We start from the raw sequence: 26,170 nt of genomic DNA, 5'->3' as shown, positions 1-26,170 counted from the left end.
TTCCCAGCAGAAACTTGCGCTCTTCCAGCAAGAGTCTCTTGTCCGTCCCTCGGGTGCGTATAGTCAGGTGGGGAAGAAGAGCCTTTTCTTCCCTGGCCCCTAAACTCTGGAACACCCTCCCCCCTGAACTGAAGTCACAACCCTCTGTCATGCTTTTCAGGAATGGGGAAACCGAGTAAACAACTCCCGGTAAGATTTAAATGCTTAAAATCACATATCTTGCAATACTTTGTCGTTTATACAGACCCTGCTGCTACCGCCCAAACAAAGTGTGATTAAAGAATAAAGAAAACCAGAATTCCAATCACGGCTTTCACTGACAGAGAAAATAGGTAAATGCAAGTCCTGACCCTGTTACATTCAATCAGATTAAAAACGCCAAGAGGCATGTTGTATATATAGAGAAAATAGACACATGATGTGCTCTTTACCTCTGCAGAACGACCTGCCAGCCAGAAGCCCCGCTAAAGACAGACAGACCCAAACTCCCTTTCGTGGAAAGGTAACACCAAGCGTAACTAACTAAAAAGCACTGACTCAGTATTAGAGAGAGGTCCCATTCTCAAACGTATTCCATGTTGTTTTTACATAGGTACCCAACTAACCAACGCCCTGAAGAAGAGCCTGACGATTATACACACAGGCTTGGAAACGCGTTGGCTTTCTTTGGTTCACTTAAATAAATGAACTTTCATTGCGTAAAGGGCTGTGAACACTACGCTGCAAGTTATGGTCAAAAAATAACTTTTGTAAATTTTGCCCTTACGTTACCAGACCTCAAACATACAAAGGTCACATGATGAAGGTCTAGTGCTGAACCTAGTTAGTAGGGTATAGTATATAATTCCCCCCATGTAAATGCATATTGTGAGAATTGTATAGTATAAATGTTTTTGTATATTTGTAACATAATTGTTTTTTTTTGGTGTTTAATGGAAATTTTGTATATAGCAAATACCCGCTCGTGTATGACAAGGCAAGTCCCCAGACTATTATAATAATCCACACAAGTGATGTAACTTGTATATTGAAAAAAATAATTACAACACCCACTGATTAAACACGGTAGGGTGCAAGAAATCTGCTCAAAATAAAATAAGTGGCAGAATCAAAAAGCGACTGGGTTCTTAATTATTTCCTCCAATGCTTTTCAGGAAAGCATTAAAAACGTGGCTTTTTGCAGAGGCATATCTATAACACGGCACCTGGCTCCTATACTATCTGTATTTCTGATAGGCGCCTTGATGCCCGTTGGGCTAAGTCGCGCATTAGAAGATGGCTTTCATTCATTCATTTCCTTGTCTTTCCTTTGTAGGATTTGCCTATAAACATAGATGTATCTTTTCAAAAGACTTCAGGCCCATCTCCCAACTGCCTTTCCTCGCTAAAGTATTAGAACAGCATGTCCTATGCTCTCTGTCACACCATCTAGAGGATAACCGCCTCCTACAATTTAATCAGGCAGGGTTCAGAGCTCACCATAGCACGGAACTGGTCATGCTGTCGGTACTGGACGAACTAAGAGTGAGGGCTAACAAGAAAAAGCCATGTGCCCTGTCTTGCTGGACCTATCCGCGGCATTTGATACGGTCAATCATTACCTATTGTCGCGGATCTCAGAGATGGGAATCCAGGGCACGGCCCTGGCGTGGCTCACATCCTTTCTTAAAGGCCGCTCCCAGAGAGTTCAGCTTTCTGACGATGTGTCTGATCCAGGGACACTTTGGTGCGGGGTGCCAAAGGGTTCGGCTTTGTCACTCCTCCTTTTTAACGCCTACCTTCAGCCCCTGATAGCTGCACAAAACCATATGGAGTGCCGGATCTATAACTATGCTGATGACACTCAGATTATCATCCAGATAGACAACTCTCCGACTGCCCACTTAAGGATTCATGCCATTCAAAAATGTACGGTCAACTAGATGACGCCAACTCCCTCAAAATTAATCCAGACAAGACTGAGGTACTGGCCGTCACTACAGACTCTAACTCACGGAGTGAGCTCTTTTGGACACAAGAGCTAGGCACTTATCCAGAGCCGGCCTTGGCCATGAAAGGTTTAGGCATCAAAATTGATGCCAACCTCTCCATGATAAAACAGGTGTCGGCAGTAGTGGGCACATGTGTCGGTTTGCTGAGACAATTAGTGGAAACTGGCCCTCTTTTCACCTTCGACACACTCAGACTGTCTGTATTAGCAATGATACTGTCACGTCTGGATTATGGCAATGCCCTATATATCGGCCTCCCGCGACAACTGTTGGCTAGACTACAGGTTGTCATAAATAATGCCGCCAGACTAATCTTCAGAGTGCCAAGACGAGCACATGCCACCCCGTTGCTACGCCAGCTGCACTGGCTTCCGGTCAGGCAGAGAACTATGTTTTAAGGCCTCTGCATTATTGCACACAAAGCCATTTATGGCCAAACCCCGAGATATATCAAGGACCGCTTAGCCAACTACACCCCCAGCAGGGTGCTCCCGTCTGCGGAGGCCAGCCTATTGGTCTGCCCCCCCCCCCTTCAGCCTGTCTTCCCTGGGAGGAAGAACATTCTCAACATCTATTCCCCAAATCTGCAATAACCTGCCGGAGAACATACGCAAGGAACAGGCCCTCCTCCCTTTTAGTACGAAGTTGAAGACAGTCCTTTTCTCAGAAGCCTGGGGCGTTAACTAACAGCTGAATTCTCCCCACTATCATGGTTAGGTGCTCTCTCTTCAGCGCTTAGAGACCTGCAGGTGATAATGCGCTCTATAAATAACAATTACAAATACTTGGAGTCGGTCCATCTGAGGCTGTGAGCAATGTATCCGGGGTTGGATAAATGGGACCTGATTGCCCTTACTAAGGTTGGAGATTTGGCGGCAAGAGAGAAGATTGTCCCCTTCAGTGACCTTCAAAGAGACTATGAACTAGATGAGGGGGGAACTTTTCAACACCTTCAGGTTCGCAGCGTATTAAAAAAGGCTTTCTCCAAAGGTACTGAGCTCCCGGCTTCCTCACCTTTAGAAGCTTGGACGACTATATGAAGGAAAAGGTGATATAATTGACATACAGGAAGATATTGAATAATACACCTGTAAATTGGAGAAATGGGTGTATGATGTAGGGGACATGAGTGACGAAGAGTGGCAAGAGGCCTTGGCACCCCCCCGGGAGGTGGCGATACGTTCACGATTTAAATCAATACAGCTAAAGATTTTACGTAGAGCGTATTAAACCAGTATGGAACTAGTTAAAATAGATACATTAAGCTCACCATTGTGTCTTAGCAGCTGTGGTCAGGTGGGAACGTTTATACACCAATGGTGGGAATGTCCAGTTATTAAGATATACTGGTATAAAATAACATCGAGAATGCTGCTATTGTGTGGAGGGGAGGTAAAGGTCTCACCTCGATGGTGCCTCCTTAACATATGGGATGTAATGGACCTTACTGCGAAATAAATAACCTGGGTCTCCTTGGGATGCATGGTTGCCAAGTGCAACATTGTGAGGACATGGAGGGGAATAACCGGGCCTAGATTCCAAGACTGGAAGACAGACATAGATTGGTGCATGCAGGCGGAAAGAGTAGTTTATGACAGAAGAGTGTGCCCACAAAAATGTTCCAAGATTTGGGGGGAATGGAACAAAAGTAGAGGGATGATATGTATGTCGATCGATGGCACTTCCTTCCAAGGGGAGAAATGAAGGAGGAGAATATTTGCAATGTGGCTGAAAATAAAGGTGATGCTACAATTGATATTGAGCCTATGCAATGATACATTCAAAACTATAAACATGCACTCTATCAGATTGATGTCAAATGTGATGTACTCCGATTACTTTTCAATAAAAAGAAAAAAAAAAGAATGTGAAGGACAAACCCAAGACCACGAACAGCAATGAAAGATAATCTAAAACCCCTGCAAACATTAATCTAGGTATCTTGATACAAGCTTTTCTCATACTTTCATTCAAACCTACGACAGTTGAAACACTAACAGTGGATACATGATGAAGAGATCCCTTACATGAGAACAGAAAATATCCTCCAAGGCACAGACTAACGAATAACTCCTTTAAAAAATTTGAATAACAAATCAGCTAATTGGAAGTCTGGTTGGTCATATTCTTTAAGTAAGCCCTTCTTGGTGCTGACAATTTCTATAAAAAGATCATCTGGTTTTCTATGAGCTTTCTAGCCTTCTCACAACAACTGAGCAATAACAGCAGTGGCCTTTTGAATAAAGGTGAAGCAATGCACATTAATATACTTTTCTCTACCACTTCCACGCAGGACAATTTTTGTATTGAGCTTTCTGACAGTCATTTCTGGTGGGTTTGTTCATCTCTAGGAGTTGAAAGTCGCCAAGTTCATCATGCGACAAATTTAATCTATTCGTAAATTACCATTAACAACGACAAGACACATCTTGGCATCTTGACCTAGTTCCTTTGACGTGCTAGTTTCAAAAGGCACTTTATTCAATTTAACACAGTAAATCATAAAAGTACATAAAAATAAACAGTTCAGTAAAAACACCTAAAAATAATACATCAGATCTCATAAGGAGGCATGAAACACCTCTGCTAGAAACCACAATACACAGAAACAGACATAACTATTAAAAAACTGAAGATACACTAAGGCAGTCCTGATTTGCATAAAATTCATTGATAAGAGAAGGGGACATATGCACTTATGACGTAAATGAGCAAATTTAAAGCAAATAAAACCAATATGTAAAGTGTCCAGTGCAACAGCCATTTCACAAGTGCTCATTGGAGACTAATAGTTTATGCCAGCCTGCTAGAAGCGGGTGAAACAAATTTAGGTGAAAAAAGGACAAAAGTCGTCTGTGCAAAATTGTCAAATACAATTCTATTTTACACAACGATTCCACCATAGCATAATGAATACACCCATTTTTAGACAATGCTGGTTCAACTCTTTTTTCATGCACATTGGCGCAAAATGCATCCTTCACCCATAACAAGTCTAATTTGGTCATTTGCTCTGGTTCAGAAAATAGTTTGGGCCTACTAAGACTACACAAAATACCTTTGACATATTACAGCCAGGAGATACGATGGCTATAATCCAGGCCCAGGCAATCTTTCTGTATTTCCAGATAATTTTTTTAACCAGACCAAAAACCCCAATAACAAGGGGTGGATTTGTATATTATTAGAAATGAACCCTGCACCCAATTCTTCATGCACAATCTCTGAGGATACACCATGCTGTTTCCTCAGGATCCTCCTGAAGAATTTATTTTCAGGAACTTGAATAGGGTGTCAAGGCTCATAGCCCCAAATCTCAGTGCCAAATGATTCTGTTAGGACACATTTCGCTTTGTGAAGGGCCATTATAGATTTGACATGGGTAGGACAAAGACTCTTCAAACAGGCATCAATACTATGGGCTACCCTACCGAAGGACTGTACGTGGGCACTCAAAGGATCCTACTTCATGTTACTATCTAGCCAATCAGTATTGCCGATATGTCCATTGCTGTGTATGTTTTAGTTTTGGCATTTTCAGGACATAGCACCAGAGTATATGATTCTGTAAAATTAGATCTCAAACCCATGCTATCAATAAATTCATAAACAAGAGCTGCAGGCCATTAGCTGTATGTGCAATGAGGACAGTATCATCTGCATACAGCAATGCCGGAACATGCCTATTCACTACCTTTAGGACATCCCGGCATGGAACCACTAAAAATCTGTCAAGCTGATTAATATTTAAAATAAAAATAAGAGGGGCTAAAATACAACCTTGGTGGACTCCTCCCCAACTGAAAATGAGTTGTGCATTCTCTATCGGGATCGAATCTTACTGAAACCTCGAGTCCAATGTGCAACTCATGCAGGAAAGTTACAAGGGCACTATCTACTCCATTTCCCACAGTACAGCCCATAACTTCGATCTATCCACTGTATCGAAGTCTATACTGAGGTCCATGAAGGCCAAATGGACAGACTCCTTTTTTACTATTGAATACTTGTTGATCAGCAAATAGAAATTTAAATATTGTTCAATCGTCCCTCGACCTGATCTAAAGCCATACTGAATATCTGACATGATGTTCCCTTTCTCTGCCCATTCTCTTAGCCGGTTCCATAATCCTCTGCCAATAATTTTCACCTCAGCGTCTACTAAAGAAATGGGCCGGAAACACGCTGGGTCGGCTCGGTTCCCTTTTTTGAATATCAAAACAATTACAGACTTTTGCCAGAAAGGGGGTATATGCCCTCGCACAGCTGCATTTAGGTGTTGAGTGACTACAGGAGCCCAGAGATCAACACAGGATTTTAAAAGATCGCCTGGCCCTCCATCCGGGCTGTGCGCTTTCCTAGATGAAAGGGCCAATATGGCTTGATACTTCGGCCACCTCAAAAGTAACTCACCCCCTCTGTTAAAGGAAGTATTAATGTCAGAAGGCGAATAGTGATCAACAGAATAAATGGATTCAAAGTGAGTGACCTAATCCTGCGCTGAGATACTTTGGACCAAATCTGGGACAACTGCTTCTTTAAAATTGGGCTGGTTTCCAAAAGGCTAAACTATCTCTTAACTCACATGCAGTCACTAACTGATCCCACTCTTCCCTTTTGAGAGCTTTCTTCTTATTCCGACCGGCCATTCTCTATTGAGTTCTGGCCTCATTTACTGCCTCTTTGGATCTCGGTTTTTGATGCAGGACTGTTATCTGATCTTCATGGGTCCTTGTGCAGCTTTAATTAAACCACTTAGGTTCAGGTATATCCACCCTTCTTCTGTCCCTTGTGAGAGTGATCTTTACTGCTTTACAGATATTTGGAAATAAATCCAGAATTACTTTATCAGCTGTATCTAATTTTAGACATGTTTCAGAGTCATTATTGCATGGTTCTATCAACTTCCTTAGGAAATCCTCTGGAATGATCTTCCCCAACCAATTCTACAGCCTTGCTTCTTGGGGACAAGAGGTTCCTTATATGAAGAAGCCCACCCCTCCTCCCCAAAGTGTACCATTTGAACTCTGCAAATAGAGGGTTATGATCACTAAAGCTATTCCATTCAGTTTTAAACTTAATAAGAAAAGTTATAAAACAGGCCAACACATCAATAAAATCATTAGTAGATCTAAACCCTCTTCCCTCGAACGTGGGTACTAAATCGGGAGAGCTACACTTTATTAATGAGAAGGATAAGATTAAGCTCTATTAGCATACAATTTAAAATGTCTCCTTCTCAAGAGTGAATAAAATGAGCCTGCTTGACTTGACAAAGGGGATATCTGTCTCTGTAATGGGACCACAATGTGAGCAAGGATGTATATTAAAATCCTCTAAAAGCAGAATCAATGGAGAGATGGTCCGAAACAGGAAGAAACCTTCCAAAAACATTTTGAGATCTATCTCCAAAGGTTCTCCCGAAGAAAATGAGTTGTAGACATTAATTATTAGGACACTTGTCTTGTGAGGCAAGGTTAGAAGGACACCTAGTACATTTACCAAATTAAAAGGGACTCACCATGTCACAGCCTAATTTTAGGTTCACAAATGTCACCAACTCCCCCTTTGCTCTTCCATGTGGCGAAGGTATAGCATGGACATGAAAAACAGCATAACCATCAAGGAAAGAAGTCCCCAAGGTGTCCCAAGTCTCTTGGAGACCAATAATCCCAAAAGATTTTAACAGGCTAATGTCACGATGATCAGCTATTAAAGATCTGACCCCTGCCTCATTCTGGTATAATATACCTAGTGTATTAAACGTCCCCAATGACACCCTTTTCTCCCCCCATGCCTCCTCTATCGAGAGAGAGAGAGAGAGAGAGTAACCAGTAGTCAATCCCATATGCTAGTGAATTAATTGCTTTGCAAAGAAAGAACCCCAGTGACTCAAATAAACCGTTATTGACATTACTCAAAAAAAAGACTTGCTGACCATACAAATGGTCTTTCTTGGGACTTGCTATAACTTATAAAAATAATGAAAACATTGCATTCCATCTCTCATCCAACCAGGAGACCAGTGCTTTCTTAATGACTTGTAACTGTTATTCAACCCTCAGTCAGGGACAGCAACAATCCTCATGGATAAATAGGAGGCAAGAGATTCTAAGTGAATGCCGTGGGAAATACGCATTTATCTGTTGCACCTGTTTTTTTGGATTCTTGTGATGCATTGGATCTCTTGGTCCTTGCAGTGGCAATGTACCCTTACATTTATTTATTTTTTTATTTAAAGAGTTTTATACAGCGCTGGCTAGACCTGAAGGTATTAGAGCGCTTTACATGAGAATCAAGAATGTAACAGAAAAAGATCAACAATTACACAATGCAGCAAAAATAGGAAATAAAATTAGGAGAGGAGAGAGAAAAGTAGTGGAGGGGCAGGGGAGGTGAGAAAGGGAGGATAAGGGAAGAGACAACAAGGAGAGACGAAAGGAAGTCTGTCTAAAGACCGACTGGGTAGGTGACGACCAAGGAGGGAATTCACGGTCCATCTCCCCTAAAGCTAAACCAGGTAGCTCCATCGGGCATCAGACAAAATAGCTCAGTCTCAATACATTGAGAGAGGAGAGAAGGAGAGACATAAATAGAGGGAGGATGCGGGAAGAGACGACCGGAAAGACGAAAGGAAGTCTGTCTAAAGACCGACTGGGTAGGTGACGTCCAAGGGGGGAATCCCCGGCCTGTCTCCCCTATAGCTAAACCAGGTAGCTCCATCGGGCATCAGAAAAAATAGCTAGATCTCAATTCACGAGGGAAAATTCACAGATAAACAGGGTGGTGACTAAGGGCCAGGACAGGTGAGGGCAAAGGTCAGTAGCAGGAAAGTGGGGAAGAGTAGAGCAGAGTGGGGTAGGGGGAGGAGGGAGATAAGGTCAGGAGAGAAGCAGGAGGGTTTGGTGCGGCCATCATTTTAGGCAGGTACAGGCAGTATTTCAGGAGCAATCACTGTGTGGGGTAACTACATCGCAGCTTTGTTGTCTCTCGTGTCCCTGTAGGCTCTGAAAATTCACTGCATACCACTGTTTTTTTGGGTTTGGCCACTATATTCGTGTTGGTTCCTTTACATGCTTTATGCCACACTGCCAGGTTCCATGTCATGCCATGCACTCTCTCTGTCGCTGTTGGCTAAGTTTCTTGGCAGGGTGAGGGGGTAGAGGGGGCCCAGCGCTAATCCCTCGAAATACGGTCCCTATTGTACGACTGTTGCGCTCCCCGCTCCCCTCAACAACTCACAGTGCCCATCTTGATGTTTTCACTGTGATCGCCGGTCCTTCCCCTCTCCGCCGGCCTCCTTAAACTTCACCGATCAGGGACCCCTCTCCTCGGCGGCACCTGCTCTGGAACGGCTGAGTTCTCTGCCAATCACTGGTCGCTCTTTGGCTCGAGATACGCCGTCCCGCCTCTGATGCTCTTGCCCCCCGCTGATCTTTCCCCCGATGGGGTTGGCTGTGGTGTCTGTTTATTGCCAGGTGCCTCATTAGTTTGCACAACAAGAAGAATGATGTGTGCCCCTTTCCTATGCTAGGTAAACAGGCTCATGTGGGGCCTTAGAATCTTTATGAGGCGTTTTGTCCCAAGCGGGCGCCATGTTGGAGTCAGGTGCCACTTTTTTCTATCTCCTCTCTGGCTTTATTGTGGATATTCTGTTCAAAGGGTGAAAGAACCCCTGCAATTGTACAGTTCTCTCCCCACGCCTCCTGTCTTTTTCGCGTGGCTGCCTTAACGCCTCGCCACTTGATTTTCCCCCGCCACGCTGATGCTATGTTGCCGTGAAATGGTGTCCGGCGCTCCTCCCGCCTCACATTATCTTCACTGCTGTAGCCATCTTCTGGCCGCCGAGTAGCCACTATTTTCCGTGCTCCCGGACCGCTTCCAACTCCCTGGGCTTCCGCAGGGCTCCCCCATCGGGCCGCCGGCCACCGCCCAGTCCTTCTCACCACATAGGCCTCCAGTTTCAGGGCGTCTGCCGGATCAGCACCCACTCTCCTTCCGTGCCAGGTAAAGCGCCGCGGACCCACCATCGCAGGTCTCGCGCTCCTGTCATTATACATTATACATCACTTCGCCCCATGCAGTGTTCTAGTCCAAAGTAAACATTGTCATCTGTCCTGGATCTTAGTGAGGATGACTCCGAGGCTGCTGGCACTGATAGTCTGCTGCATCCTGCTGGTCAACAATGCCAGATGGTATATGCAGGTTCTACAGTGGAATTGGACGTTCCATTGGCCACCTGTGGGATCTATCCACTCTGGCCCAGATTGTGGAAGAGGCTACAAAAGATCTGCAGTGGTGGCTGTAGTACTGCGATTGGCCCATCCCAGACCCCTCTCCTTACCTCACCGAGAGCTCATGGTGGTGACCGATACATAGCTTCTGGGTTGGAAATACTATCTGGGCGAGATGGAGATCAGATTCACCTGGTCTCAGATGGATCCCCAGGTCCACATCAGCTATCTGAAGCCAAGAGCCATCCTCTTGGCATTGAAAGCTTTCCTGTCCTCCATCAAAAGAAGTTGATGCAGGGCTCAAAGACAACACCACTGCTATGTTGTAGCACAACAAACAGGGTGGGGACGGATAGTGAAGCCTGAGCCAAGAGGCTTTGCATTTCTGGATAGGTCTAGACCGCCAGGGATTTTTTCTGGTGACTCACCACCTGGTAAATGAAGTAAGTAACGCTAGAGCAGAGGCACTATGCCGCCCACACCTTGCAGATCACGAATGGTAGTTGCATCCGGAGGTGGCGCAGAGTCATTTCCTTAGGGAGAACTGGTTAGAATTTTTTCTCTACATGAGAGAATGCACAGTGTCGGCACTTTTGAAAATTGGGAAAGCATTCCACGTAGAGTGGAACTCTAGACTCCTATAAGCCTTCCCAAATATACCTCTCTTGCCCTGCGTTCAGAAGAAGATCAGAAACGACTAGGGCCAAGTCATCCTTGTGACCCCAGATTGGGCACAGGTGTATGGTATCCCAAACTCCTGGGCATGAGCTTCTGTCCTCCGATCAGTCTGCCTTTTTGGTAGTCTCTCCTGTTGCTGCAGGAGGGCAGGTTTCTGCACCCAAACTAGCGCAGGCTGCACCTCCTTGCTTATTGCTTGAGGAGCGACAGTTTAGTGTTTTTGAATTTTCTTCGGAAGTCGAGGATGTCCCTCAGGCAAATCTTTATACACCTGCCAGTGGGAGAAGTTTGTGGCATGGTGCATTGTTAAAAAGATGAACCCACTCCGTGTCAAACTGTCCAAAGTTCTGTTGTTTGTTGTTTCACCCAGCAAGGCCTTGCTTTTAGCACTGGTAAATTGTACTTGTCGACTCTTTCTGCCTTTGTCCAATTGCCAGACCAGCCATAACATTTTGGCTGATTCTAGGGAGATCTGACAGTTCTCTTCACGGAGCAACGTGAGCTGTCTTGTGGAACGAGCACCCTCTGCGGTGGCAACAGTCGATTTCAACTGAGCGGCCTGAGCCTCAAGCTGCAGCAGGCGGGCGGTCTGGGCCACTCGTTTTGCGTGGACCATTGTGTTGTAGCCTTGCCAGCTTCCCACAGTGTGCCCGGGGAGGGAACATATCCCTTGTTGATTAGGAAGTATTGCTTCAGTTCCCTCCCGAGGGCCTCGGCGAACTCCGAATCTTATAAGAACTATGCGTTCATTCACCAAATCGTGTCCACTCCACCCGGGGCACGCTCCAGACAGAGGGAGTGGGTATAGTGAGCTGTGGAAGTGTGTGTGTTTTGTTCTCGGCAGGGATACCAGACCAAGCGTCACAGAGACCCAGGGCAGAGGACCAGTTAGAAAGGCGCTTAGCAGAGGCAAGGCGGGACTCGGAGGAAACACTTGTTGTGTCAAGAGTAGGCTGCATAACTGCGTTGAAGTCGCCCCGAATGACCGTCAGACTCTGAGGGAAAGTAGAAATTAGCATTGTGAGGTGTCGAAGGGCAGAGGACAGTGTGGCGGGAGGAATGTATGCACAGAGGAGATTGAGAAGTTGACCCTCCAGTCTCCAAGTTAAGGCCACGTATCGTCCCTGTGTGTTGTAGTCCACATGTATCAGAGTGAAGGGAAGACCTCTACAAATCAATATGGCTGCTCCTCGGGAGCCCCGTGCGAAACCAGAGTGCCAGACCCTATCAAACCCGTATCGGGCGATAAAGATGCAGTGGGTTCCCAGGAGGTGTGGTTCTTGTAGGAAGAGAATATCGGGCGCTTGACGTTTGGCTCTCCGAAGGACTGCCGTACGTTTTATACGGTCTAATAGGCCATTGACATTTCACGACAGAATGTGGAGGGGTCTACCAGTAGGCGGCATCAAAAGGGGCCTGGGTCCCAGGAAGGGTGACACAACAGACTCAGAGTGTAAGGGTATGGCTCGTGTGTTGCAGTAGGTTTCTTGTCATCGGCAGTGGCATATGTGTGCAATGAGCTGTCATGTGAACCAAAAAACCGTGGCCTGAACGAGGCAGAGAGGAAAAAACAATCAGAAGGCAAAGGCCCTCCCACCCCGCCTTACCCCCCACCCTTCCGGAAATTAAGCATCTGTCGCCCTGAAAAGGAAAAGGTTAACCTCTTCACTGCGGCAGGTATTCATCCGCAGTGCTGGACATTCTAATCGCGTGCGTGGTCATGACGGCTCCCGGCCGTCATGAGCACACGCCCACCGTGACTCATTACGGCCGGGAGCCGTCATGAGCATGGAAGAGGTTAACAAAAAACAATAATGAAAAACTAGTCTAAATGCTAAGCTAAAACGATTAGCAGGGCAGATTTGTGGCGATGATGGACCCCTCCATACAGACGGATAATCTATTGTTAACAGCTGCTGTAGAACTTAAGAATCGATTTATGGTTCCAAGCCTGCGGATCCTCAGGGTCAGACTCCATCATCCTCCCCAGATCCCCGAAGTGTGGGACTCCTAGAAAAGTGAGAGTCAGATATGGCAGGGCGCAATATCTCGTAAGGGTCGGGGACACGGCTCAGATCAATCGGGGATCCCAGAGACCCGAGGCAGTTCAGTGGAAATGAGCAACTGGGACATTGCAGCAGGTGATCGTGACAACCCATTCAGCCGGTCACCCTTCTTGCTGGACCAATTGCGGTGCCGCTGTGTCTGGGGAAGAGGTGGCTGGGGCTTTGTGGGTTCTCGCCGGCCAGGAGGGGAGGCGGGACAAGACCGAAGGGGGCGCTCCTCCATGAGCCAACTCCAGGCCACCTGAGAGGTGTCGAAAAAGTGTGTCTTGTCTTGGAAAACAACTCTGAGCCGGGCCGGAAAGAGGAGACCATAATGCAGACCCCAATTACGAAGCTTCTGTTTGACATCATCGTATGTTCGTCGCTGGGCCTGCACTTCTCTTGTATAGTCCGGGAAAAGCATAATTGTGCTGTTTTGGTATTTCACGGGGCCCTACGTCCGCGCCGCCCTAAGGATGGCGTCCCTGTCTCGGAAATTGAGGATCCTCATGATGATGGGCCAGGGTGGAGCCCCGGGCGGAGGCCGGGGGCCGGGGAGCGGTAGGCGTGCTCAGCCTCATACCATGGGGAGAGGTATCTTTAGGTATCCAGGATCTCACGCAGGTCTCCACGAATGTGTCCGCGCTGCGCTGTTCAACCCCCCCTCAGGAAAGCCTATGAGGTGCAGGTCATTCCTTCTTGAGCTGTTTTCTGCGTCCTCGGCCCGTCCGTGCAGTTCCAAGGTCTGAGTCTGCAGCTGGGTCACATGGGTCTTCAGTTGGCCTATCTTGTCCTTGGCTATGGAGATGCGCGATTCTGCCTCCGAGATCCGGGTTGTGGCATTTCGCAGGTCTGGTGGATAATGGCCATGTCCACCCGCACCTCGCCGATCTTGTTCTCCACCGAGGCTTGAGAGGCGCCAATTGCCTGGAGAATAGTGGAGAGGTCCCTCCCGGCAGGTAGTGGGGGGGTGGGCGAAGCCGCAGGTCAAAATCCCAGCCCCACGTGGAGTCCAGCATTGGGAGGGGGCCACCACAAGACAGGGGTGTCCAGACAGGCCCAGCCCGTGCCCACAGGTTGACACATGCAAAGAGGCGCCCCCAGGCAGGATTCGTAGCGTAGGGGAAGTCAGGGTAGATCAGTGAGGGGAAAGAGGGGGGGCAGGAACCCCAACATCGTCCCTCTGCACCGCCACCCGACACAGCAGCCGATCCCCAACTCCAACTCCACTCACCAAGGCCCCGCAGATGGAGGCCTCAGGCGGCATGTGTTGTCCTGGGAGGTCGGTGAGGCCCAAGAGCCGGGGTGAGGCCGCAGCACTGTCACGGCCTACAAAGAGTAGGGGCCCAGGCAGGGCCGAGCTCACTGTCCTCGTGTGAGTAGTATGGCGCCAGCAGATCCTAACAGGGAAGGGACCTCGGGTGGCGTGAGAGGCCGCTCCGAGGGCCGAGGCCACTGCCCCAGCACAATGGAAGGCGGTAAGCAGTGTCCAAGGGGGCCAAAGCGACTCCAAGGGCCTCCACACCCCACCTCCCGCCGCAAGGGATGGGTCGCCTCGGGATGGGTCGGCAGTCACAAATTCAGTGAGGGGGAGGGGGGGCGTATGGGCCGGTGCCTGACTCCCCGCGCCGCTACCCGACTATAAAAGCCGAACCCGGCGCAGCCCCACTCAGCGGGTAGTTGTTCCCACGCCGGACGGTCGCTGAAGACTCCGCTGGGGCCAGGAGGGAGTCACCACGGCGATTGGGCCTCATCCGCCTCTCGTCTCCCCCCGTACCGGTCAGGAAGAGGAGCAGGGCCTCACGCACCTCAGCCGCGGTCAGGGCGCCGGCGCGTCGCAGGAAGGTAATGCCGGGGGCCACAGCCCCAGGATGGATCTCAGGTGGGAGGAGCAGCAGGCAGACCCAGGCCATGCACGACCGCTATCCTGCAGCAGAGAGGGGAGCAGGGCAGCGGACCGTCAGGGCAGAGACATCAGGCCCAGAGACAGGACGCAGCGGAGGCCGCCATTTTGCAGACCCCAGGTCTCGGGAAGAAGGAAGCCAAACAGGGCGGAGGGAGCTCAGAACCCAGCAACGAAGGGGCTCGGAGCAGTGCTGGCGAGACAGGGAACCTCCGCAGGCAGGTAGGAGGATCAGATGGCAGCTGCAGATGAGCAGATAGAAGGCGGATGACGGAGCACTCTTAGAGTGCGACCGCCATCTTAACACCTCAGGCCACGCCCTGAGTAAATATAATTTAGTGTCACTTCTGGGCATAGTGCAACCTTAAAAGTTGCCACTTTAGTTGTCCAAGGTTTCCGGTGCCCATTTACGATTGCACACAAAGACTCTCCTCAAACAGCCTTTGAAGAAGTGTCTCCCAGGAAAAGGTACAATAGAAGCCTGCATGGGTAAGAAGTGTTACCTCTCCCTGGCAGGAAGCCACACAGGTGTTAGCCCAATAGGCAAGCTTCAAAGGAGAAGACGCCTTTGAAGGGACAAAGGGAAACACTTGTTAGAGGGGCTGCTCTGTAGTTCAGGCAGACAGGCTGGCACTATGGAGGAGCGAGTTGTCACACCGGTTTTCTAGGGGCATATAGACTCCCTGGTAGCAACACCTCTGGGTTGGGCCAGGGAGCTCTACATCCAGAGAAAATGGTTGTCATCTTAAAAGTGGGCAGGAAGGAAAATTCTGATATAGACAGATGCCACACTTCACAGGAAGTGGTCATCAGGAGGGAGGGAACCTAGTAGCCCATTGGCTACTGACTGCGTCCACCCTGAGGACATATTCTGGGCATAAAAAGGGTACCCCGGCACTCACTACTCAGATTGCTAAGGACTGGAAGAGAGGACCGAAGAAAGACTGCCCCGCTGCTCCAAGGAAAGAGAGGCTGCACTGGCATTAACTGCACCTGCTGAACCTGGGGACTGTGCCTGCTGTGTCCTGTTTGTGGAGAAGTTGTCTCCCGAGCCGAGCTGAAGCAAGAGACTCCCGGGGTTTGTTGGCTGACCTTCTGTTTGCAACACAATAGTGGAAGAAGACTGTTGAGGCAAGTCTGTAGCCCAGGTCTTTAAGCCACCACTCCTCGTCGCCTTGGAACACCATAGAGCAGGACCCGACGCTCAAAGTTGCACCCGTGTCTTCTGAACCTGGGAGAGTCATTGAAGTGCAGCTTCTTCACCAAGAAAATGTTATCATCCAAGAAAGAATTTCGCTGTAATCGGGATACCAAGTGACTGGTAATCCAGAAGCGACTGGACTTCTCGACCCTAGGCACTTCGAGGGACATTAACCCCTGTGGCCAGAACCGCCTCGCCATATTTGTGGACCGAGAAGTAGACTCAGGAAGACCCCCCTCGACCACCTTACATTTACAGCATCCTTGAGCATCTTCAGCATCCGGTATCCCTTGCATTAGGACCACTTCAATAGGAACCTATAGCAAAAGGATGAAAGTGCTTGAAACACATTGATTGTTGCTTCTTCCTCTGAGATAACTGTTTCTGTGGACCTTGCAGGTCCCTCTGACTGGCTCCCTGTCTTAGTTGGTGGCTTAAAGTAACTGGAAGTAACATTGATACTTACCCAGATTTTTCCTAAAAAAGTTTATAAGTCCACAGTTAAGAAAAAGTACATATTTACTGTATACAAACTCATTTTACCACAAGCCCGTTTGTTATGATATTGCATGTTGCTGCCACAGTAGTTATCCAAATCAAGTTTAAACTTGTATTTTGATGTGGGAATCACCTTTTTAATTTAGTCCAACCTTCTCAGGCTAATTTTTATCATGATAGTGTTTGTTGTACTATGGGACAAAATAAGTCTTGCTTTTAAATGACTCCTTTAATATATGAACCTTTTCCCACCTAAGTTCTTTTGCTGGGTCTCTATTGTTAGTATGATCCTGAAATTTCTTGAATAACTGTGCACATGCACTTCGAGAATGTAGTTGTGGAAGTCATACATGTTTTGCTACTTCTTATTGTCACTATGATCCTGAAATTGCACATGCACTTTGAGAATGTAGTTGTGGGAGACATGCATGTTAGCTTAATTCCATGGAGGAGTCCTGCAGTGTTGGGCTTGCACTCATCACAACAATCTTCCAATTCACTTTCTTTATTTTAGTTCTGGAAATCATATATGTCAGCTAAATCTGCAGAGGAGTCTGCCAAATGGAGACTTCTACTTATCATAATAATCTTCTAATGCACTTTCTCCATTTTCAGTTATTCCGTTCGTTTGTCCCCATTGATAATTGATTTTAATCATTTGTATGGATGTGTTTTATGATCTTGCTGCTTATTGAAAGATTATTTAACAAATAAAAAAATGTATACTTTTATGCTGTATCTCAGTAACACTCGAGTGGATCTTTTTTATTTTGGTGTCTAAAAAGGCATAAAACTAAATCTTTTTTTAGAAATTGGTGTCATTTTTCCTGAGTGTCTTGTGTATTACTTCTTCAATTATATTGGTGTTGTTTAAATGCTTAACACTTGTTCCTTTGTGTAAGCCTGACTGCTCAGAGCAATAGCTACCCGGGGTTGAGCTAAGGTTTTCTCAAGCGAAACCTTCTGGTCCTTAAGGGATTGGCATGTATATTACATGCTGAGGTCACACAACCACACCATATATACACCCAATTTCCTTACAAAGCCCTATGAAATTAAACATGTCTTTTACCCTTGAGTTGTACTCACCACACTGCATCTTCTCACAGGGCCACAATGGAAGTGGAGGAACCTACCCTGCCGATAGTGTTTGAACAACCAGAGCCCATGATATCAGAGCCACATGTGGATAGGGAGCAGATCACCCCTGAATTTGTGCACAGGTGAGTAGTGTTTCTTCACTTTTATGCATATATGAAATAGATAGCAAGAGTTGGTGTATTTCTTTTTAGCAGAACAAAATGAAATGCTGAATTTGGGAGAGTCAACTGTCCTTTGCCTATATTAGCTCAGTCAAAGTATAGAGAAGGGACATAGTGGAAAATATGTTAGTAGCTTTATTGCTCAAATGCTGCTGGATGATATCAAGGTATGTTCATCTTGGGCCCTGGAACTTTTACAATAATAATCTTGGGTGTACCCTTTCACCGAGTGGATATGAAACTGCTTTGATAGCCATTAATTAAGAGCTTTCTGCTCTTTGTTCCATTCATCTTTTTAGAGCAGGACCTTCCATTCATCTGAAAACACTTATCAGGGATAGATTGGTCCCACCATGTCTGATAGATACCTGTGCCTGCAAATTTCTCACCTTTTAAATGTCCCAATTACACATAGAATCTGCATGCCTCCATTACTCTATCCTTTCTCCGGAAGTGACGACTCATAGCTGAATATATACACTCCATGCTGAAGCCAGTACTTCATTTTTCACATCCATCAATGCAAATTTGGAGCAATGTCCCTACCAATTTCAGTTTCCACTGAATTGTTTGTTGCAAACCAAATCTTTTGGAAATGTGCGGGAATCTCGCCCCCAAAGATGATAGACCTCTGATGGATACTTCTAATAGCAGCTTTTTAATACACCCATTTTGTGCATTTCATTTCACGGAGGCTTAGCACTTCCAGCAATTGTATCCAGCTTTCCTACCGGATCCCTTTGATTCCTCGGACACTGCTCGCGGTACCCGCTTCGCGGGTCCCGCTTCGTTTCTGGGGGCTCATCTCGTCATCTGCAGTACCTGTGGGACAGCGGCACCTCTTGGAGGTAGGGACAGCGCGGTAGCGTGCAGGGCTGCGAGCGAGTGCGGGCGCAGGACTCCAAGTCCCAGGAGCGCCCGCCAGACCCAATTGCAACCACCTGGGCCGCTCTCCCTGCACGCTCCGCCCCACCTTCCCTTGTCAGCAGCATTAAAGCCTTCACATCGCTGCTACTGCCGTGTTACCATTTTGTGCATTTCACGGAGGCTTAGCACTTCCAGCAATTGTATCCAGCTTTCCTACCGGATCCCTTTGATTCCTCGGACACTGCTCGTGGGTCCCGCTTCGTTTCTGGGGGCTCATCTCGTCATCTGCAGTACCTGTGGGACAGCGGCACCTCTTGGAGGTAGGGACAGCGCGGTAGCGTGCAGGGCTGCGAGCGAGTGCGGGCGCAGGACTCCAAGTCCCAGGAGCGCCCGCCAGACCCAATTGCAACCACCTGGGCCGCTCTCCCTGCACGCTCTGCCCCACCTTCCCTTGTCAGCAGCATTAAAGCCTTCACATCGCTGCTACGGCCGTGTTACCATTTTGTGCATTTCACGGAGGCTTAGCACTTCCAGCAATTGTATCCAGCTTTCCTACCGGATCCCTTTGATTCCTCGGACACTGCTCGCGGTACCCGCTTCGCGGGTCCCGTTTCGTTTCTGGGGGCTCATCTCGTCATCTGCAGTACCTGTGGGACAGCGGCACCTCTTGGAGGTAGGGACAGCGCGGTAGCATGCAGGGCTGCGAGCGAGTGCGGGCGCAGGACTCCAAGTCCCAGGAGCGCCCGCCAGACCCAATTGCAACCACCTGGGCCGCTGTCCCTGCACGCTCCGCCCCTCTCACATGTACCCAATATAAACAAGTCACTTAACCCGCTGCGCGGGAGCGACCGGGAGAAGCCCGGGACAAGGGCGGGCCCGTTTTAGACCGAGAAAGACCGGACCAGGCCTCCCCTCTTGGTCGCGTGGTTCCTTAATCCGTCGTCAAGTATTAATATTAAAAAAAATTATTATTATTTCCCCCCCCCATCCTCCTGACCAGGGTACTTTTTTGAACAATGTCTACACGTGTACCTCGTAACACGACCAAAAATGTTAAAAAAAGTCACAGGAACATTGGACGATTTTATAACAAGGACTAACACAAGTATTGACAATGAGATTTCTAAACTCCAACACAGAGTTTCCTTGGAACTGGAGGAAGCAAGGAGACTATCTATTGACTTAGGCTTGGGCAAAAAATCTTCTTTGGGCAGCATAGCCTTAGCAAGGACTCCGGAACGTTCCGTTGCTACTAAATCCCTTGTCATACCGGCCGAAGTCCATCCAGTTCCCAAAGAAATTTTGCTGCCTGTTAATGTTTCACCTGATCACTCTGAAGAAACACTCGAAAGGAAGCTACCTGTATCATCTCCTAAAGTGGATATGACATTGAAGGATAATGAAATCAAAGACAATGAGGACATCAATAATGTTATGTGCTCCACTAAGGTAATGCCACCACAAAAGAGAAAATGCAAGTTTGGGTCAGCGTACCTTAGGAAAAAAGCTAAAGTGGCAAAAAGCCAGTGTTTAACAGCTTGGTCTAATCCACAGGGAGGCACGAAAGGTCTATTTTTCAGTCATTTCCCACCATAGAGCTGTCTAAAAAAGTCAATGAGATCGAAATTAAGAATACATCCGATGCTGTTAATATTGATGTGCATGATGCTCCAATGCTAGAGAAAATAGGCACACCTCTGCTAGAATTGGAGGAGGGGAAGGAGGATTTCGTTAAAACTGTATGGGAGACCTTAAAAAAGCTACTAAAGCCCCTCGAAGTCAGGTTATCTAGTATTGAAAACCAACTTTTGGAATTGGAGAAAAGTATTATTACTCTGTCTAGTATTAGCTTAGACACTTGTGGCATAAAGCCACAGCCTTCAGATGCTGCTTCTAGCAGCCCACATGTCTCCATCTGTCCCGTGCCTTCTAAAACAAATATGGGTGTCAAACAAACTACTATAAAGAGTGTTCCTAAAGTAGCTGCTCGTGAAGTGACCCAAGTCTACACTTTTTCTGCTACCCCCTTGGTTCCACCTAAAGGTAATAATGCAAACAACCTGAATGGTAAAGGTCCTGCCCCTGTAGCGAATATAGGAACTGCGGGTACAAAAAATGTGAGTCCCCCCAAACTGATTGTTCCCAACCCCCCTGTATGTGTTGCATCTACCCCTAGGGTGACTTCATCAAACAAAAACATGAAAAAAACTATACAAAACCATCATACCTTCCAATCTAGCAAAATTCCAAGGGGAGGATTCATAGATATTCCACCTGATTCAAGCCCTTTTGTAATTGTACTAACTGGGGTTCCTGAGCTAGATAACCAAAACGAGGAAAATTTCTTGTCCTTGAAAAACAAGGTAATATATTGGCTAAACGAGAACAAGCCAATTTCAAATCACACTAAAAGCAAAATCCTCATGGTAAGAAGGGTACCGTGGATCGGTCCTACACATAAAACCATCACGGGCGACTGTATTGTCGTTTCATTTGAGGGTTCTCTTACCGCCCAAAATATCTGTTCACAAACTACTTATGCATGCACATCCCCCATTGAAGTAAGGCCCCTAACATTCTTTTATCCTCCTCTGAGGCACACGAACAACGGAGGAAACTGGACTATGGTTAATTACCATTCCATGCCTGGTACGAAACATGGCAGACATGGCACTGGCATTGGGTGGAATGGTGTTTCTACCTATAATAGGTTCAGTCCTCTGGATGGAGTTGATTGACTCCTAATCCAGAAAATTTGGCCTACCAGCGGACACGCCACTGATCATCTAGTTGATACTGAGGGTACCGCTATTAAATCTGCTAACTTAAAACTAATGATTCCAGTTGGAGAGGGCGACAAGGATTATCACCCTCAAAAAGGTGCCTTAGACAAGCAACATGGCACTATGTCAAGTATGAGTAATTGTGGGGAAAATCCGATTAGCTCAGTTAATGTAGTACCCAACTGTGTAGTGGACCGGCCATCTGATTTAGTTCCGTACCATGTAGATGCAACAGTAAAAGACCTAATGATGGGACCAGAATTGATCGTAAAACCTATCTGTACTGTCAATGGGGTAAAACCATCCTTGCTTATTATCTCTTGGAATATAGCGGGGGTAAGCAAAAATCTGAGGGACCCAGAATGGGCAGAATATATAGATTCCTGTGATTTTTGCTTCTTACAAGAAACTTGGGCAATAGATCTACCCCATAGGATAGGTTACAAAACCTATGGTATTGAGGCAGTCCAAGCGAGTAGGGGAAGACCCTCGGGGGGTCTCATTATATGGGCCAAAGTCACGTTGAAGATTACGATCAAATTAATTGACACAGGCTCATTGGACATCCTGGCTTTGAAAATTACATCTGTAAAAAATGAAGAATGTTACTTGATTAATATCTATAATAGACCTTCCATGCACTCTAAAAAATCTCCTACTATTGAAGTTTTGGATGACTTTCTAAATAGGGTAGTTAGCGAGGTCCCAGTAATCATGGGCGGAGATATTAATTGTAACTTCGAACCCGCCCTGGGACTTGTGGACATCCTTGAGGAGGAAGACCATGCAAATAACATCCCTCAACTTGAAAGTACAAAATTTGTCAACTGCTCTGCATTGGTCGTACAATTGGTAGGACTAACAATCGACCATAATCTTAGGGCATGCAATGGCCGTTTCCCCTCTGATCTTTTAAAATGTCCCACTTTTGTAAGGTCTGATACGACAAGTAATCTGGACTTCATATTTGTTTCACTGTGTATTTGGCAATATATGTTGGATTTTGTGGTGTCTATTAGGGGTGAGAGTGATCATTATCCATTAGAATTGTCGGTTGATGGTACTTTGTTCAGTGAACCCCCTTCCCAAGCAACAATTGAGGTTCCAAACCTAAATTCATGTGATGTGCATCATGTCAGTAACAATAGGCGTGTGCTGAAATGGTGCCAAGTACTTGAACATGGAAATGCACTGGCAAATGTATACTCAATCTTTGACTCAATTTTTGGGTCCTTAGATGATTATTCCCTTTCACCCGACTGTTATGATAGATTTATTGAACTCCACCATGTATTCTTTGAAAAATTAAAAATATGTTTGACAAAAATGCCGAAGAAAAAACAACAAAATGTGAGGATGGGGTGTCATGGAAAACCATGGTATGACAAGTCTTGTAGAGCAGCTAAGAGGGAACTATTGGTGGCAGTAAAAAACAAATCAAAGGAGGATGTCAGAGCGGCTAGGGAACTCTATAAGTCTACCCAAAATAGTTCAAAAAGAAGATGGGAGGAGTCGATCTGGGCAGAGATGTTGACTGCAGCAAAAGTGAAAGATAATGTTGGGTTCTGGAGGTTGGTGGCCAATGGGTCCCATGCAGGTAGAGTTGTGAAGGATGTTTTTTTAGATGAGTTGACATGGGTAAATCACTTTACATCCCTCTACAAACAATATGACAATGGGTCTGATGTTACCCCCTGGTCCTCCCCACCAATCGAGTGCATGAATTTTACAATTGAGGAGACAGAAAGAGCAATTGCTGATCTAAAAAGTAGCAAAGCCCCAGGCCCCGACAAAATACCAGGTGATCTGTATAAACATGAAGTCGAAGTTTGGGCCCCTTATATAAATCACCTGTTTAATGCCCTGTCTAGTAAATGCCAATTCCCAGACAGTTGGCGTGCTGCGGAAGTTGTTCTTATATTTAAAAAGGGCAGTAGGTTGGTTCCGTCGAACTATAGACCAATTAGCCTGATGGATATTTTGCAAAAACTTTATTCCAAACACTTATTGTTTCGGATGAACGATTGGATTGAGGAAAATGCCATACTTACCAAACTACAAGCTGGCTTTAGGGGAAAGATCAGTACCATAGACCAGGTGTTTAGATTCTGTTGTATATATTGGAAGTATGTGCTTATCAGGAAGGGTCGTCTGTATGTCGCCTTCGTGGATTTGAGGGCGGCTTTCGACCTTGTTCCCCGTAACCTGCTCTGGAGGTCACTCAGTGAAGCTGGTCTTCCTGGATGTCTCCTGGCCCAAATAATCCATTTACATGATGGGAATCATGCCAATATTAGGTGGGGACCATGTGGAGAACTGACACGCGACATCCCCATAGAGCGTGGAGTACGCCAAGGATGCGTTTTGGCACCCACTTTATTTTCGCTTTTCGTTAATGATGTCCCTGATTACTTGAGCAGTTGTGCCAGCGATTCACCAAAACTTAATGGGGAGTTGGTGCCTGCGTTACTTTTCGCGGACGACACCATTTTGGTATCGCAAACAAAGAAGGGTCTTCAAGCCCTCCTGAATTCCTTCAGCACATACTGTACGAAGAAGGGCCTAGAGATAAACGTTAATAAAACCAAATGTATGGCTCTAAACCCACCCAAGCCTGATAGGGGGACCTTATGTTTGGATGGCCAAACTCTGGAAACAGTGGATAACTTTTCCTATCTGGGGGTTGTGTTAGATTCGAATCTAACTTGGAAAGACCAAATTGAGAAAAGTAAGATGTCATATGCCCATAATGTCAGACCTATTATCAGCAAACTAAAAAGCTGCTCAAGCAAAAGCATTACACCTGCACTTGAGCTATTCAAATTTAAAACCCAGTCTGCTGCCCTTTATGGGGCCGAGATATGGGGGGCTTGGTCGAAGAATAGTTTTTATGGACCGGATAATAGATTCATGAGATCAATCGTAAGGGTCCCTAAAAGCACCCCCTTGATTCCACTCCAAATGGATTTGGATTTCAAAAGAACTGATAATTATGCAACTTTAAGACCACTAATGTTTTGGGTATGCTTATGGTCAACCCCCGAACTAATTGACTATAGGAAAGGACTCCAGGAGATACTGGGCCTTGATTCTCTGCATTCCATTGTATGGCTTAAGCATATAAAAAAATGGTTTCTTATCCTGGGCTTATCACAGTTTTGGGAATGCCCGGAAGGGTTACCACGTAATGCAAAACTTATGGTGAAACAGATATTTTGGTCCTTCGTCTCCACTCGCCTAGTAAATGGCAACAGTATTGGATCCCTTACCCAAAACTTCTTGAACTTCAAGGAAGAGCCTTTCTTCGAGACTTTTTTGGATGAGATTGAGCCCCCGCTCGCTAAGTCTCTATTCTTGAAGTTTAGGTATGGGAACCTCATGACAAGCAGTAATGTTGAACGCTGGTCTAAGAAAAATGGGGATGGGGCTGACCCTATACAGGGGAAGTGTGCAATGTGCCCAGGTTCATATATGGAAGACGAGAGACATATCCTCTTCTTCTGCTCAGCGTACGACAAAGCAAGAAAAAAATGGGTTAAAGCCCTGTGTAATATCCTAGGAATAAGAACATGCTCACAGGCCTATAGGATTGCAAAGACAAATACCTTACAAATTGTTGTATTTAGTATTAGCAGATCTCTCCTGTCAGTTTATTATTCAAGAAGGAAGGTTGGTCAACCTCTATGAGTAGCTAAATTATGTACATACTCCCTCAACTAATATGGTGTATGATCTTGCCCTCTGATAAAAAATGCAAATGGTGACAAAATTCCTTTATTATATATTCATGTATTTTTATATTTTTGTTGGAAATGGTTTTAGTATTTTTTAACAAAGATGCATTCTAAATTGTAATATGTAAAATATATGCTGTGTGATAGGTTGTATGCTTTACATGTATCTTTTATGGCTGAACTAGTCGAAATAAAGATCAAATTGAATTGAATTGAATACACCCAAGTGCCAGACTGATCCAGAGGTTTTTCTCAGCAAATGCCCTGCGGGCAGATAGGTGGCTTTGTGCGGCTTAACATCTGATCTGTCCCGCCCTGGAAGTGATCTCATTGGAGTCTGCGAAAATGCTTTGGCGCTCTTCGGTTGCGTGCGTGTACGGCTGGGGCGATAAGAATAGCAAACTCCTCCATAACCTGGTGTCATACCCCAGAGCCAATCGCATTATTCCCGAGATTCGAGATGGAACCGGAACCCACCACACTACCTCCCACGACATTGCCCAGACGTTCGCGGACTACTACGCAACCCTCTACGCAGCCCACCCTCCCCGGACCTCCTTGGCGGCTTTGCTGTCCGAGACTGGGAATCAGTTGCCCTGTCTTTCCCAGACTGACTCTGAGTCTTTGGACCGGCCCCTCTCCCCAGAAGAGATACACTGGGCAATCTCTTTGTTGCGCTCCGGCAAAACGCCCGGGTCCGACGGTTATCCCCAGGAATACTATGCGGCTTACCGAGACACGTTGGTCCCGCACATACAAGACCTGTTTAAGCACGTAATCGAAGTGTGGGCCTTCCCACCAGAGACTGGTGTGGCCGCTATTGTAGTCATTCCGAAGACACAGCCACCTTCCCTAGTATGTTCAGACTACCGCCCCATTTCTCTTATTAACACGGAAATTAAACTCTTCGCCACCGTGGTGGACCAACGGCTATGTCCCCACTTACATGAACTGGTGCACCCCGATCAATGCGG

General features: G+C 46.5%; 1 protein-coding gene across 2 annotated transcripts in view; it reads left to right on the top strand.

The window, feature by feature from the left end:
* Positions 1-26,170, top strand: part of REC8 (REC8 meiotic recombination protein) — a 690,516-nt gene that overhangs the window by 558,048 nt on the left and 106,298 nt on the right. For both annotated transcript variants that reach the window (XM_078644950.1, XM_078644952.1), the window contains one exon: positions 17,660-17,773. In XM_078644950.1, coding sequence (XP_078501076.1) covers positions 17,660-17,773 — 114 coding nt within the window. The remainder of the gene's footprint in view (positions 1-17,659; positions 17,774-26,170) is intronic.

Source organism: Lissotriton helveticus, chromosome 5_1, assembly GCF_964261635.1.
Source record: "Lissotriton helveticus chromosome 5_1, aLisHel1.1, whole genome shotgun sequence".
NCBI classification, from domain to species: Eukaryota; Metazoa; Chordata; class Amphibia; order Caudata; family Salamandridae; genus Lissotriton; species Lissotriton helveticus.
This window is presented reverse-complemented; position numbering and strand designations above follow the sequence as displayed.